This window comes from Rissa tridactyla, chromosome 9 (assembly GCF_028500815.1).
Source record: "Rissa tridactyla isolate bRisTri1 chromosome 9, bRisTri1.patW.cur.20221130, whole genome shotgun sequence".
NCBI lineage: Eukaryota > Metazoa > Chordata > Aves > Charadriiformes > Laridae > Rissa > Rissa tridactyla.
This window is the reverse complement of record NC_071474.1, coordinates 35948792-35964241: the sequence shown is the minus strand read 5'-3', so window position 1 is coordinate 35964241 and position 15450 is coordinate 35948792. Positions and strand designations below refer to the sequence as shown.

Here is a 15450-nt window from a genome sequence, read left to right as displayed (position 1 = left end):
ATCACAGCATGATCAAATTGGATAGCTGCCTCTTCATCTTCGTGTCATGTAACATAAGTCATTTCTCCATTGTGTCATGTGGCTCCCATGGACTCAGTGCACCATCATGCCGTGTTCACCTTTCCATTCCATGTTTGCATTTTGTTCCTGCACCAACTAACTCTGGGAATGAAAAAACCACTACACTGAGTTAACATTGCTGAGCAACTCCCTGGCGTGTATTAGAATTTGATTTATATTTTGTGTCATAGGATATTTATTTGCATTTAGATACTGCTCTTGAAAAATCTAACTGTAATGAACCTCTCACAGCTCTGGCTCGAGCTTATTGTTGTATCTTGAGTCCGAAAGTACTTTGCCACCAGTAAGACTCATCTCACGTAACATCCTTGATGTTCTCCTTAAAGGAGACTACTTTCAAACCAAGCTATTGGTTGATTACAGTTTTTTTTCTTTGCGTATTAATGGAGAAGTAATATTTTTATTTATTGCCCTTAAACTCTGACCTCAGATTTTTCTGTTATTCAACAACTTGTTTGGGGAAAGTTAGTTTTGAGTTAGTAAATTTGTAAAATATTTGCTACACGTATATCGTTCATTTTTGGGTATCAAGGGAGAGTTTAGTTTTGCAGTACACATTTGGAAAGATTTTAAGATTTGCTTTTCCTAATGCTTCTTCTGATACAGAAGGAGGCAATCACACTGAAAAAACGTTCTTAGAATGGAATTTTATCAAACTATTTTCACAAGAACTGGAATTGAGTAATATTTGATTATTCTCAGTGGCACTATGAGCTTTTCTCTCGTGCAGAGTAGGCTATGAACTCATCTATCCTAACTGTGCGTTTAAAAAATGAGTCATTATAAGCAACACTTGGTTTTAATTTACACCTTAAAACTGAGGTGCTGTTTGCCAGTATAATGAGGTTTTCTTTTAGTCCTAGTAAAAATACTTGAATTGTGTTGTATCCTAAACCTGCTTTTTATGTGACTGGTGTGGAACAATCCATTGGGTTAATAATCCACAGCCAGTCGCAATTTCTTCCTGGTTTCCTATTTGGTTAGTGCAAGGAGCAGTGCATGCCTTCCCCTTTTCTCCTGGAGGAACTTACTCACTGCTGCGCCCCAGGAGCTCTAACCAGTCAGTGGGGCATCCCTGCAGCAAGCTAGTAGTCCTAACTTGCTTTCTGCTTTCCTTGTGGCCTTGTCCTCTTCTGCCTAGTTGCTCACTGGCAGGTAGGAGTACGGGACAAGAAATCCCAGCCCTACTCGCTTAGAGTGCAGCTGGGGCAAGTGGGAGGAGGAGTGAACGGATAAGAGATGGTGGGATGCTGGGCTTGGGCTTTGTAATTTAAGTGTGCCCAAATAAAGGCCTAAGACATCCTAGATGTCAGGTTGTCCCAAAGATAATTTTTCTGTATGTAGAGCAATACAGCAATTAAATTTTTTGGCACAGGAAGCTGATTGTTCCATAAGAGTATAGGGCTTCATTTTTAAAAGATTTTTACACAGAGGATGTCTCCAAACTGGGGAAAAAAAAAAAGAAAAAAAAAAAAGTAAACCAGCTAAGCAGCGCCTGATGTATAATAAAACTACCAACTGAGATTCTGTGCTCTGCTGTAGCACTGGTGTTTTTAATGAAGCTTCTCATCCCGTTCTTCACCTTTCTCTGTATAAATCAGGTGCTTACTGACTCTAGTCAACTGGGGAGGCAGAGGAATGGTGGGACTCATTTTGTGCAGTTTTATGAGCATTGGCGGGGGGAAACAACCAGTGAGATTCTGCTCAGCCATGTTCTCTCTCTCCCTCTCTTTCTTTCTTTCTCTTATTTCCATTTTTGTTGCATGCAATGTATAAAGTGAAGCATTTGTTTTGCTCAGTTATGCGTGAACTAATGTGGATAAACCAAACTATTATTGCAGTTCTGGTACAATCAGCACTCCAGCCTTTTGTTTCAAATGATAACACAGTCTATTGTTGGAACGCTGATTTTGTAACATTTCAACATAAGGCACTTAGTCATAAAAGCAGCTGTGTGGCTGTCAAATTACCCCCCTTCTAGGGACATAAATAAAACCAGAAGCTGTATGTGCGTACTGTTTGTTGTTGACTTCTGGGCATATTCTAAGATTAGTGAAAGTGATGAAGTCAAACAGCTCTCTGACTTCAGTTCTGTTGCCCCTAAAACAAACGTTGATAGATGGTCTTGGGACAGATTTATTAATTGATTATACAATTAAGCCAATTTCCAGGGCAACACAACATTGCTGTTACTCCACATGTCTGTTTTCATTGCTCTGAATAATAGTTTGGTGTTTTGCATACTGTATGTAAAGGAATATTGAGCTAAATCTAAAAAGAAAGGTTTAGTTGAATATGTTAGCTTGTTGATATTTCTAACAATTTTGATGTTTTTCCCCTTGTTCTAATGATGACCTTGGTGAACTCTGACCCCCTACTCCCAGGTCCCTCAGGTTAGCCCCTTAACTCCAAAATAATAACTTTGCATGAGAATGAATGTATATACTGTTGTAGTTTCTAAACGTAGATATGCTGAGTCATTTTTCAGACACACCGTTTAATTTGGGGTAGAAAAGAAAAGCTCACAGTTGGCTTTCAGAACTCTTCCTCCATGTTGTTGTAGGACTGACATTGGAAAGGCATAGTGTTGCTCTCCCCATGGTGGAAGATCATGTGGGTCCAGATTTGCAAGGCTTTTATAAAGTGTCCCCAAGCATGAAGCTTGTTTTAGCATGTTTCATAGAATCATAGAATGGATTAGGTTGGAAGGGGCCTTATAGATCATTTAGTTCCAACCCCCCTGCCCTGGGCAGGGACACGTCCCATGAGACCAGATTGCCCAAAGCTGCATCCAGCCTGGCCTTTAACACTTCCAGGGATATTTATTCCCAGTGCAGCTGAAAACAATATATACTGGTTTTCATCTTTTAAAAAAAGAACACAGCGCTGTCCTCCCATGTCTTTGCTGTATAATTGTGTTTGCAGCTCAGCTTGGGCAACTGAGAGTATTCATTTTTGTAACACCTGCTACTGTTGATTTTGGATGCTCTCGAGGGACTTAAATTAGATGCTTCTTTTATACCAACAGTGTCAGCAGGAAAATTTATACAGAGTAACAGTGATGCTTTACATTCCCAACTTGGAGCATTGTAATTTTCCAGTGCAGAGAAATCCTTATTTCCATTGTTTTGCTTCACCAGCACATTTGGAGGAAATGAGGAAAGCTCTTCCTTTAACACGTATTTAATGAAAAAGAGGCATAGAGCCCTCCTCACCCTAATGCTAGAGCAGCGGAACAGAATTGGTAAGAACGTGGTCATTTCCACAAGCTTATCATGATTTTAGCGTATCAGCATGGAGCACAAGCCAGGTCTTGGGAAGATTTTTAACACCTGTGTCTAGATTGCAAATGACTTGGTATATCTATGTAATAATAATGACGTCTTTAGGTTTTGCTATGACAACTTTCAGGAAGCAAAGAACTGTCATCAAAATTCAATAAAGGAATACACTTTATGTTTTAGTGTCCTGTCCTAAGCACAGTGAGGTAGCAAATGTGGTAGCCCCTGATGTTTGAATCCTAGCTTTATGCAGTAATGTAAAAAAAAATGAATGTGACTTCACCTTTCAATTAAACTCATAGACTCATAGAATGGTTCGGGTTGGAAGGGACCTTAAAGATCATCTAGTTCCAACCCCCTGCCATGGGCAGGGACACCTCCCACTCGACCAGGCTGCTCAAAGTCTCATTCAGCTTGGCCTTGAACACCTCCAGGGATGGGGCATCCTGTGGTCACACGAGCAGTAACCACACTTTCAAAGAGGGCTACTGTCATGGCTATGCTGAGAAGAACTTAGCAATTGCTTTGTGTTTTGTCCTGCCCTCTGACTGTGCCCAGACAGAATTCAATAATCAACAAGTCTAGGACAGATTTATAAATCATAGCAAAACTTATATCTAATAGTCAAATATAGTTTATAAATACTTAACAGTAACAGTGAAATGTCCACGTCGTTATTTTTAACAACTGTTATTACAGTTAGTATTTAAAATAATTTACCAAATAAGTAAGAAATAGTGCATTGAGGTAAACCTGACATGTATTTAATGTAGTTTTTAGCTGCAAATGGCATGGTGGTATGTTGATACACTTAAATCATTTCACTGACAGGAAAGATGCAAGTGGCACGGGAGCTAAAATATGTATTAATTCAGGAGCATAGTAGGGACAACCAGCTTACCTTTTGAAAGAGGACATTTAAATGATTTTTCTAAGGAGATTATTACATACCATTCTCCAGAATAACCTTAAACAAGCAAATTAGCATCTTGAGGTATTTTTATCAAGAAAAATAATGCCAACAGTAAAGACAACAAATTCTAAATTTGTACGTTCTGCTGTAATTTTGCTTATAGCATTTGCAGCCCTTTTGATCCATGTCAATCCTGCTTACCGTTTTGAAGAGGGTATAAGCCTACTTTTCAGTCCTAGAATTGTATTCACAGAGAGTTGAGGCTCATACCTGATTAGTGGTGATAAGTCCTTCTGTTAATCACACTTACCCTCTGCCCAAAGCAGAATTTTGCTCAAGAGGAAGTTGTCATTCACAGTTTACCTGCAGATTTGCCAAGCTCCAGGCCCCGTGATGTTGAATATTGTCAGTGAAATGGTTAGATAGTCCAAACCCCATTGTGTGTAGGACTAACCAGTCACAGGCTCAGCTGTAATGTTAAAGCAATAACACATTCTTTAGTAAAGCTTTAAGTTTGCTGTTAAATGAAGTGTCAAATTAGTTTTAGTAGAGCCTAGTCACCAGAATAACTTGTATCTGAAAATACATATCGTTGTGTATTCATGTATGGTTTTATGCACGCATGTGGATTATATTGTAAATACAAAATATGCTGGTGAAATGGGTTGTTGTGTAGTGTATATGCTGTCATCTGTGCTATTTCTAACTAGTAATCTTGTTTTGTACTGTGTGATGTCTGACCCTTCTAACATCGATCATTGGGCTTTGGTGAACTCTGATCCTTCCAGGTCTTCCAGGTTAGACTCTTAACTCGGTCAATTTATTTTACTGCGTTGCACTTGATGTAAGAGAAACGGATGTTTTCCTGTAATTCTGTGATTATCTTTTTAAGGACTATGGTTACCCTGTATTTGATTAGCATGCCTCAGATGGTAACCTGTTATTATTTTGCATATGTACAATACTAGACCACTATAAAAGACCAAAATGAACACAAAAAATCCTTGCATGATGGGATGTTTTCTGTAGCTGAAACTGCTACAGGGTGTGAAATCTGGTACAATATTGCTGTTGATTTAAAAAAAAAAAATTTGGAAGGAATTCAATACTCAGATTTGCATGCAGAAATACAGCTCCTCAAATTTATCCACTGAATATAAACTATGAGGATGTCAAAGGTGATGTTAAATGATTTGAGGTTGCAGAAGAATTGAAAATCCAGCACGCTGATAAATGTTATTGGATTTGTTGTCCTAGAGGGGAGAATGCCATAGCACTGTCCTGCAAAGAGATCCTTTTGTTAATCCAATTATGAGATCTAACTTGTAAAATGTTATTAGCTGTTGCTGCACTTGCATACAGTTTGTTTTACCACAAATTAGTATCAGTAACCTTCTATTTAGATGGTGTCATAAAGGTGGGGATCTCATCTTTCAGTTCTCCAAATACCGAAGTTTCATTTAAATCCACTGCTTTGCTTTGGATTAATAGGGCTGTAGCAAAGGGAAAATATTTAAAGGTCATCTCAGTCCCTCTGTTGGATTTACACAGCGTAATTCTACTAAAGATAGACAAATCAGTTGGCGAGAGAATCATTCAACATAAGGAAGTTTCTGAAACTCAGATTAGCATTTTGGCAAGGCAGAATGATGGACTTCCTGCTGCCCAGCAGTCAGTAGATGGTATATACTGGGCTCCTCAATAGGTATGTTAAATTCTAACAGAAAAAAAGCAGCAATATTTTACATTGTTGAGATTGGCTTTCAAAAGGAATTTAGTCTCTTAAGATAGCGCTTCAGAGGTGGTGAATGTAATGCAGGTCATCAGAGGGGATATTTGTACCATCTAATTTTGGGTTTCTTGGCTCTTATAAAGGCACCAGTCTGGTCACGGGTAAGCTTCTAATGCAGGTGAGTTGCATTGCCTTCTGGCAAGACCTGCTTCTCTTCATCAGCTAGATAAGGAGCCTCGGTTCCCAATTTGGGTAGTCCAAATAATCCCTCTATTTGTTTTCCTTTTAGTTTATCCTGAATTCAGCACTGAAATAGAGCTGGGAAGGCAAGCCAAAATATCTTTTTTTTTTTTTTTTTCCTACACTGAAGGCACAAACTTGGAGAGAACAGTTGATGTGTACTGATATATGCATATTTGTTCTGCAATGTTAAGGTCCACCAGGCCCAGAAGGTCCACGAGGGCCACCAGGCAGTGGAGGACTTAAAGGGGAAAAAGGGAACCCAGGTCAACCTGGCCCACCTGGCCTGCCTGGTCAAAAGGGAGATCATGGACCACCTGGACGCCAGGTACTACAAGAAACGGAGTTTCCCCCCTAGTTTCTTTTTAAATGCAATAAAAATTAAATATATTTGGGTGGAGTATGCTGTTTATCATAGTAAAATAGAAGCCAATATGTGGTAGCTAACACCCTGTCTCATAGCAAGCAAGAGGATCTTTTCCTTTATTATCCCCCAGTATCTGGGCAGGATGTCCCCATTACATTCCTGTGGGAGCTGGAGCTGTCAATGCACACCTCACGTTACAGCGTTCTCTGACAGCAGCCAGTGCAGTGAGCAGAAGGCATGGCCTCCACCGTTCAAAGCACTAGTTCACAGACCCAAAGTGGGCTTATTTGTCCCCCACCCACATTTTCTATCTGTTTTTCTGAAACTGCTGAGGAGATGAGTGAATAACATGAAGCTGTTCTGTCCAGGGGGATCCTGGTCGTCCAGGCCTGAATGGAATGAAGGGCGACCCCGGGGTTCCAGGAGTTCCAGGATTCCCAGGTATTTAACTGGGTATTCCCAGGTGTTTACCTAGCATTTCAAGTGAAAACCTCCAGACACAGTAACAGCCTCTCAGGGAGAAGAGAGGCCTGATTTTGGCCATTCCTGCAGCAGATTTTTAAGACAGCATGTTCTTTCACTGTGTAACTGTGTGAATTTGATGTTTCAGGTATGAAGGGTCCCACTGGACCTGCAGGACCCGCTGGCCTCACAGGCAGTCAAGGACTGCCAGGCCCACCAGGTAGGAGTCCTCAGTAGCGTTATTGTCGCTTTTGCTCCCTGACAGTAGAATTCGCTACACGAGGGTAGAAGTGAGTCGGTCTCAGCCAGCAATGAAAGCAGTTAAGGGAGCAACAGCTTAAACACAATTCCAGGCTATACTTTTTAGCCCTACAAGTAATCCTACCATATTTTATACTCTGTCCAGTTTATGTGGATTAACCCCTGCAAGAGCTGTCCTTTGGGGGCTAGGAGCTGTCTCCAAAAGCACTTTTATGCCTTATATATACACTCATTCTTTGGATTCATAGAGCTCTTGGCTTCTGACTTCGCAATACAGAATAACAGAAACTGTTTCTAAAGCTCTCTTCCACCTTGGTTTGTCTAATACTAAGCTGCTTTCTCTCAGGTCCACCAGGTTTACCAGGTACCATTGGACGAAGCATTGTTGTCAAAGGTGACCCTGGTCCCCCGGGTCCTCCAGGACAGCCTGGGTCGAAAGGGCCACCTGGATTGCCAGGGCCACAGGGATTGCCAGGTATGATCCTAGGTGGCTGCAGAGGAAATGACTCAGAAGTATAGCTGACCGCAGGGTGCAATGGGAGTCACTTGGCGTAGGCTGCAGAGACGAGTTACTGAATTCAGCAAGAGGTATAGATAAACGTAGGGTTCTGCCATAGAAATCTGATTAATGGTCTGTTCTTGTCTAATGTATCATGAAGAAACAATAGATAAGTCCCAGTCAATTTAAAGATTTCTGTAGTGAGATTTCAAGAGCTTTTATTTCACTTATGCATTTGTCTATTCTAGGTCCAATTGGTCATCCTGGTGACCCAGGGCGAGATGGACTACCTGGTTTTGATGGTCCAGCAGGACGTAAAGGAGAAAGAGGTCTTCCAGGCCAGCCAGGTATGGTGTTTATTCTATGAGGACCCAGAGTAAAAAGAAATGCTCCCTTTTGTGAGTGCAGGCTAATATTGGGAAGAGAGATCTTTGCTTCATGGGAATGATAATAAAGTAATAATTTTAGGATTTTCTTAATGCAAAAATATTACAAGCAACTGAACATAATTTGGTTTGGAATGTTTTGGGAACCAACACATTGCCAGACATTGCTGAATAATGTTGTGGAGTGCTTTATCTCAACCTTAGTGGCATGCCCTTTGCAGCACAGATGATGCACAGGAGATAATGAAGATAGTAAGGAACAGAAGAGAGAGATTAGTAAAATAATTTTAATTTTGCATGGAAATCATGAATGGGGAAAAACAGACTTCATAAAGAAAAGGATTTCACCAAAGGCAGAGATTGTGCTACCATGCAGCTACTGCTTAGAATTACTGAATTATGATTTGAGAAAAGAAATCAGACTAGGCACTGGCACAATTTTCTAAAGAAGAAGATACGTATTAAGTATCTATATATTGCAACTCGTGAGAAAAAGTATTAGAATTTAAACAGTTAAAACAGTACAGAAATCCCTAATGCCTTTTTTTGCTCTTTCTCTGATTAGATCTACAAAATCTGTTAGAGTTATTTTAGACAAAAAATGTAAATAATAATGACTGTGGAATAAGATAGTCTAAATATTTGTAGGTTTATTTCCTGATATTTTTGCTGTTCAAGAACAAATGCCTTTTCTGATACCTTTCTGAGCCATACGACTCGTTCCTGCTGTCATTCAAGGTTGTTCTAGCCTATTTCCACTTTTTGTAACCTACTCCAAAACTGACTGCAGCTCTTTTATTCATTTTGGTGGGCTTTGGCTCAGGTGTTATCAAAGCATGCCCTAGAGTGAGACTTGCTTCTGTTTCTGGCTCTACCATTTATTTTGTGATCTTGAGCAAGATCTTTCAACATCATCTTATTACACTGCGTACACAGATTAATACATTTTGGAACTGGGAAGGTGATTTGGACTCATTCCAGTGGCTCTCATGTCCACTGCAGTTGTTATCTTAGTGCCTCACAGCTCTGAACCTACTTTAACTTCAGAATACCCCTACAACACAGGGAAGTTGCACTGTTATTTTATAACTAGCTATGACAGCCTCAGTGATTTAATCAAGCTTCTGTGAGAAAATAATTTGAGGAAGAGGGCGTTTGCAGATTCTACGTCCCCCAACTCACAAGCACTTTAATCACAAAACCTTTTGGAGTTACATTAGTCCTAAGAGAGAGCAAGAAAGGGTGTTTATAAATACTGCGTGTTGTGTTTCTCTCATGTGAACAGGTTCACGAGGAATACAGGGACCTCCTGGTCCTGATGGCTTACAAGGCCCACCTGGTCCTCCTGGAACAGCTTCTGTTGCTCACGGATTCCTTATAACTCGGCACAGCCAGACCAGGGATACACCACTATGTCCACAAGGAACGTCAAGAATATATGATGGATTCTCTCTTCTATATGTGCAAGGAAATGAGAGAGCACATGGCCAGGATTTGGGTGAGATATTTTGTATGTGCTGTCTTTAAGGGGAAAGACTTTGTAGCTGCTTTTTCAAATGCTCTGGTTCTCTGAAGGTATGACAGTCTTGGAGATTTCTTAGATGAGGATGGGGATTACGTGCTAAGATCTATTACCTCCAGAGGTTGCACGTTATAATTCAGGATGAAAGAATGTAAACCAGAACCGAGAAGTTAAGTTTTTCCCCCATGTGACAATTTGATAGCACATACTGGGCACTCACAGCTGGAAAGGAAAAATACATAATTACTGTTCTCAAAGAATTGCTATAAAAAGCAATGAAGTGAAAACTTTGCTGTCACGTTTTATGTGTCTTACTCTGTAGGTACTGCTGGGAGCTGTCTTAGACGTTTCAGCACCATGCCCTTCATGTTCTGCAACATCAACAATGTTTGTAATTTTGCATCAAGGAATGACTATTCCTATTGGCTGTCAACTCCAGAGCCAATGCCGATGAGCATGGAGCCACTGACTGGGCAAAGCATCCAGCCATTCATTAGCCGGTGAGACAAAGCAGGCTGTTAGGTCTTTTTTTTTAAATATCTGGATAAATAGCACATCTTATCCATGTATTTTCAACATGCAGGTTGGATATTAGGAGATGAAGCTGTCATGTTTTGCTCTGGGAAATACTAGGAAAATAGCTTGTTTTAAAGTATTCATTGTCTTAAAAGGTCTGTCTATGTGCAGCAGTGATAATTAGAGGCTCAAAGGCTGTAAGCACTCTCCGTGACCAGGGAGGCTATGTAGTCAGCAGTGGAAGATCGCCGTGGAAAGGAAAGGGAAGACGAGAGCCTTTAGCTCTAGAATTAAGGCATTCACTTGGGGACTTAGAGCTTCCCGTTTTCGTTTCGGGAACAGCTTCAGCATTTTACGCAATGGTTGTTAGTGGAAATACAGGCCGATCTTGCACTCCAGAATACTGTTTTATTGCAGTTACAAAACACATGAGAAGTAGAAGCCTAAATTAAAAGGACAGCCGCTCACAGGCTAGTTTTCCTCCCCTTCTCTGTCTAAGAATCATTAATAAAACATACTCCTATTATATTTTAATACCACGTGTTTCTCTCATACTTCTCCTGTGTCCAGCTGTGTTGTGTGCGAAGCTCCTGCTATGGTGATAGCTGTCCACAGTCAGACCATTCAGATTCCTTCGTGTCCTCCAGGCTGGGACTCCCTTTGGATTGGTTATTCTTTCATGATGGTAAGAACTGTCTCCTGCTCCAGAGGTGGCCAGTACCCACTTGTGGCTTCAACTGGCTGCTTTAGGACTTTGTTAAAGACTGCAATGGTTGTCATTTGAAAGCCTTTACCTTCAATTACTAACTGTGGTAGCCAAGATTAACAGTGATGTTCCAGTACACAGAGCCCAGTGTATGGAGGTATCTGACGCCGCATTATCTCAACTGAGAATGAACAGTGGCTCTTTTAGTAGCTGAATGCTGTGCTATTTAATTTTTAGCACCTACTGTAAGATTCTTATTTGTGTGTTTCTTTCCTCCACCCCTACACCAGCACACTAGTGCAGGAGCAGAGGGCTCTGGACAGGCCTTGGCATCGCCTGGATCCTGTTTAGAAGAATTCCGCTCAGCTCCGTTTATTGAATGCCATGGTCGTGGCACTTGTAATTACTATGCCAATTCATACAGTTTCTGGCTGGCAACTGTAGAGGTGTCAGAAATGTTCAGGTAAGAAAACCTGTTCCTTGTATATTTCTTTTTTCCAGAATGAAAGCTTTGGAAACAGAATTTATTTTGAAGATCAAAAGAGATTTGTTTACAGGGGTATAGGGAAATAATTTAGTTTGTTTACCCCCTCACAACCAGTTTTTCAAGTGTTTCCTTGGTAAGTCTTTAATATTATGTAAAAACTTGCTAGGGCACATTCTGTTTTGCAAGGAGTCTGATTCTTTTTATGTCAATTCTTATTCGTATTTAGTAGTACCTTCTCAGAAAGTAGTCCTAGCGTAGTTACTGTATTTGGAGCCTAAAAGTTCAATTTTGTTGGGTTTTTTCTTGCCAGGCCTTTCAATAGAGTCAAATATTTGAAAGAGTAGTTCACAAGGGACAGGTATGAAGGGCAATTCTACTTAATCCTATTAAGGCAGATGTTCATATCACCTGTTTTTAAAAGTCTTGTGTGAAGGAAGTTTCATACCCTCTGTGGCAAGCATTTTTCCCAGTACTTTGCAGAAAAATTAGGATGACGTTTCGGCAGCGAGGAAGCCAGTGGACATAAATATAAATAATTTGGTAAAGCCATCACTTAAGTACGTACTTCATCATAGCAGTATTTTTTATGGATTGTTAAAGTACCTGTCAACTGAGAAACCCAAAGGCTACAAAGACCTCAGAAATACTATCTCAAATGTACAAAATTCACTTTCCACGCGGTTTGGTATTTGTGCTACATCACATGCTAGACTGAAATAGTGAGGCACTGGCCAAAACTCAGCATCTGTCACCTGGTGTCAAAGACATACAGAAAGACCACTCTTAAGGTAAACTCTCAAATACAGGAGTAATTCCCCACTTACGTACTTAAGCGTTATCTTAAACTGTGAGTTAAGTAGAAGTTTAAAGGAACAGTTTTGTAAACGAAGAAAAAGCTAACCTAACCTTACCTTTGTTTCTGTCAACCAGTAAACCTCAGTCAGAGACACTGAAAGCTGGAGACTTGAGGACGCGTATTAGTCGTTGTCAAGTTTGCATGAAGAAGACGTAACGTCTTGGAGAATGTTTTATAAAACAGTTGAAAATTCCTAAGATGCACTGTCTTCCAGCTGCAACAATGGTGCTACTGTGCAGAAAGAAGCAAACAAAACAAATCCAAACTGTTTTAACCATGCAAATTCAAGTGTACCTCACTCATGTGCCAAACTAAGGGTTCTTTGGTACATATTTGACAACAGGACTAAGATGAAAGAATTGACCTCTTGGAACCAGAAGAGAATACTTGAGGTTCACAAAGGATCAGAAGATGAAATTTTTCATTTCTCTCCCTGTACCAAAATGGCACCTTTTTGATCAACCAAGAGAATAAAGAAAAACACGACGCACTGAGTATGTTTAAAATAACAAGACTGCAGTTTTGAAAAACATTTTTCATGGTGCTACTAACCCTACTGTATCCCAGGTTTTTAATATGAAATTTTAAGCTTATTTCTCTTTGTAAGTAATGAAATGTGTATATTGTGTAAACACCTTTTTAGTTGAAACTTTCAGTCACTTAGAAACAAACCAGACTCTATAAAAATGCTTATGTCTAAAATTAAAACTTATGACAGTATTTTATTATGAAACTTGTGGTACAGAAAGAATTTACCCTTCTTACGCCAACTCATTCATTTAATATTTCATTTCCTTCCTCAGTTGCCAGCCTGATGTATCTGGGGAATGCACAATTATTCTGAAGTCATTTTGATCAGGGTTTTAAACGTTGTACACCATGCTATCAGTGGTTTTATTTGTGCTTAAAGATCCCAATCCACTTGAAAAGGTTTGAGTTTTTTTGTATCTTGTGAAAATATGTGACATTATTAGCCATATTCTATTATCATTCTTTTCTGAATACAAGTCACGTTCACATTTTAGTAATCAGTTTGGTTTAACAAAACCTGTTCCTTGGGAATATCCAGTTACCAAAGCATTTAAGATTATGCTTACATGAAACCTCTACTCTGAAGTGGTGTCACACATTTATCCAAAATAGTGTACGCACTAAGAAACCTTCTAAATAAAGTAAAGCATAAGCTGTGGGAACTGATCTTTTCCTATTTACAGATTAATCTTTTAATCTTATGTGAATTTATACACATCCACTATGTATTTACAGTATACAGCAACTCCTGTGTATGTATAGTTCACATAAGGCCTTGAAAGATGGTGCATGCAGTCTTTCTGATGTCATTTTGTAAGAATCCTACTGTGTATGTCTTAGAGTGTCACTACTTGTGCAATAGCTGAAAAGTGATCACTTTTTGTATGCATGACTGTTCAGCTTCTATGGTCAGTGCCGTTTCATTTACCCTTATGTATAAACAGAGCTCCCTGACAAAGCAAGACTATTTTTCAAGTGATGATACTTTAATATTTTCATTGTATATTGCCACCTCAACTATCAATACAACTTAACTTGTGAATTAACATACTGCTTTATACAGGTGAAGTGTATTTGTTTATTGACTACTGTTAAGTAATTTATCTGATAATGTCTATTCATTCTTACCTTTCAGTTATCATTGTAAACACGGAGCATCAGAAATCTCCTTGTTTTATGCACATTTGACAAAAGACATAGGACTGGTGACTGACCAGGTGGCAGTGACTTACACAATGAGATTGGTGCTGATTTCAAAAGCTTTCAGCTAAGTATGAAACTGAAGTTCTTTAGTTTAAAGTGCAAAATATTAATAGCTTTGTCTTTTTTCAATTAGCTGCAGTTATATATGTTGGTAGAGAGTGGGCAATTCAGCAATGTGCATCCTTCAACTCATTTTATTTTGGTTTGCTGATGCATATAGAAATAAACTGAACCTGCTGCTACCTCCAAGTCAAGAACTTGTTACCAAAGCTGAAATAAAATAGTAAGTCTCTTACTTAGACAAGCCGTTATCTTACTGCTGGCTCCTTAGAAGCCTAAAATGAACATAGCAGCCTCCCCCTAGCCCCCAAAAAAGCATAAGAATGGATGCTCATGTTAAGAAGTGTCCAGAGGAAAGAGTTCTCCCAGCCTTCCTTAGCACCTGCCTTGTGCTCCCCAACGAGAAGCGTTCGTGTATGGGGGCCTGGGAAAGGGCAGAACGTAAACAGTTCTGGCAGTGCATAAACAGCACATCTTTCTAGGATCTGGGCTTCTCTCACAGCATGTCAAATAAAGCCCACTGAATTGAAAAGACAGGACATGCTGTTCCAGTCTAAGGTAGATAGCACCCAGAACAGCTAGTCTTGTGGCAGCTTTAGGTCCTAAACCTGCAAGATGGCCACAGGAAATGAAAGTATGTAAAGTAGCTACACTTCTGACAGACACGTTCTCTGTTCTGTTCCGGCAACTCTTACCCTGACCTGGAGAACAGTCCTGAACTTTAATCAGCTTCAGGCTGAGATTTCCAAATGGGCTGATTTTTATTAAAAGTGGTCTAGAGAGGAAGGAGCATCTTTTAACTGAGACCTGTAGCAGAGATTCAAGAGATGTTGGTTTAATTCCCACCACGCATTTTGTGCCTTAGAGCAGGTAAATCACTTGACTTGTGTTGGATCAGAGTTACTGATCTACAAAAGAGCATGGTTATTATTTTCTCCTACTTCTTCTTGACTGCTTAGACTGTAAGCTCTTTGGGGCAGAGTCATTGAGGAGGCTCAAATGTTGGTTGGGGCCTCTAGGTGCTATCCATCAGTATATAAATATTAAACTACAGGTAAAAGCTTGTGTTTGCAGATTTGTTATTGAAAATTTAAAAACTGTTTTAAACATTAGAGCCTTAAAATAGCATTTAACATAGCCTAAACATGATCCAGCTCTGAACACCACTTCTTCACCTACACTTAAGGCTCTTTTTCCTGAAGCCTGATTTGTTTTTAAGTAAAGCTTTTATTCTCCTAACTAATCACGTAAAGTTAGTCTATTTTAGTTAATATCTTGAGCAGGAGCCTGGAAGACAATTGTATTTGAAGTTGTATGGGGACAAGTTGCACACTTTAGCCACACGAG

At 39.7% G+C, this 15450-nt stretch overlaps 1 protein-coding gene across 1 annotated transcript in view; it reads left to right on the top strand.

Annotated features, from left to right (window-relative positions):
• Positions 1-15168, top strand: part of COL4A5 (collagen type IV alpha 5 chain) — an 84364-nt gene extending 69196 nt beyond the window's left edge. The window contains exons 42-51 of the mRNA XM_054214203.1: positions 6442-6575; positions 6983-7055; positions 7225-7296; positions 7684-7812; positions 8085-8183; positions 9508-9720; positions 10067-10244; positions 10831-10945; positions 11257-11429; positions 12384-15168. Coding sequence (XP_054070178.1) covers positions 6442-6575; positions 6983-7055; positions 7225-7296; positions 7684-7812; positions 8085-8183; positions 9508-9720; positions 10067-10244; positions 10831-10945; positions 11257-11429; positions 12384-12465 — 1268 coding nt within the window. The 3' untranslated portion in view covers positions 12466-15168. The remainder of the gene's footprint in view (positions 1-6441; positions 6576-6982; positions 7056-7224; positions 7297-7683; positions 7813-8084; positions 8184-9507; positions 9721-10066; positions 10245-10830; positions 10946-11256; positions 11430-12383) is intronic.
• The last annotated feature ends 282 nt before the right edge of the window (positions 15169-15450 follow it).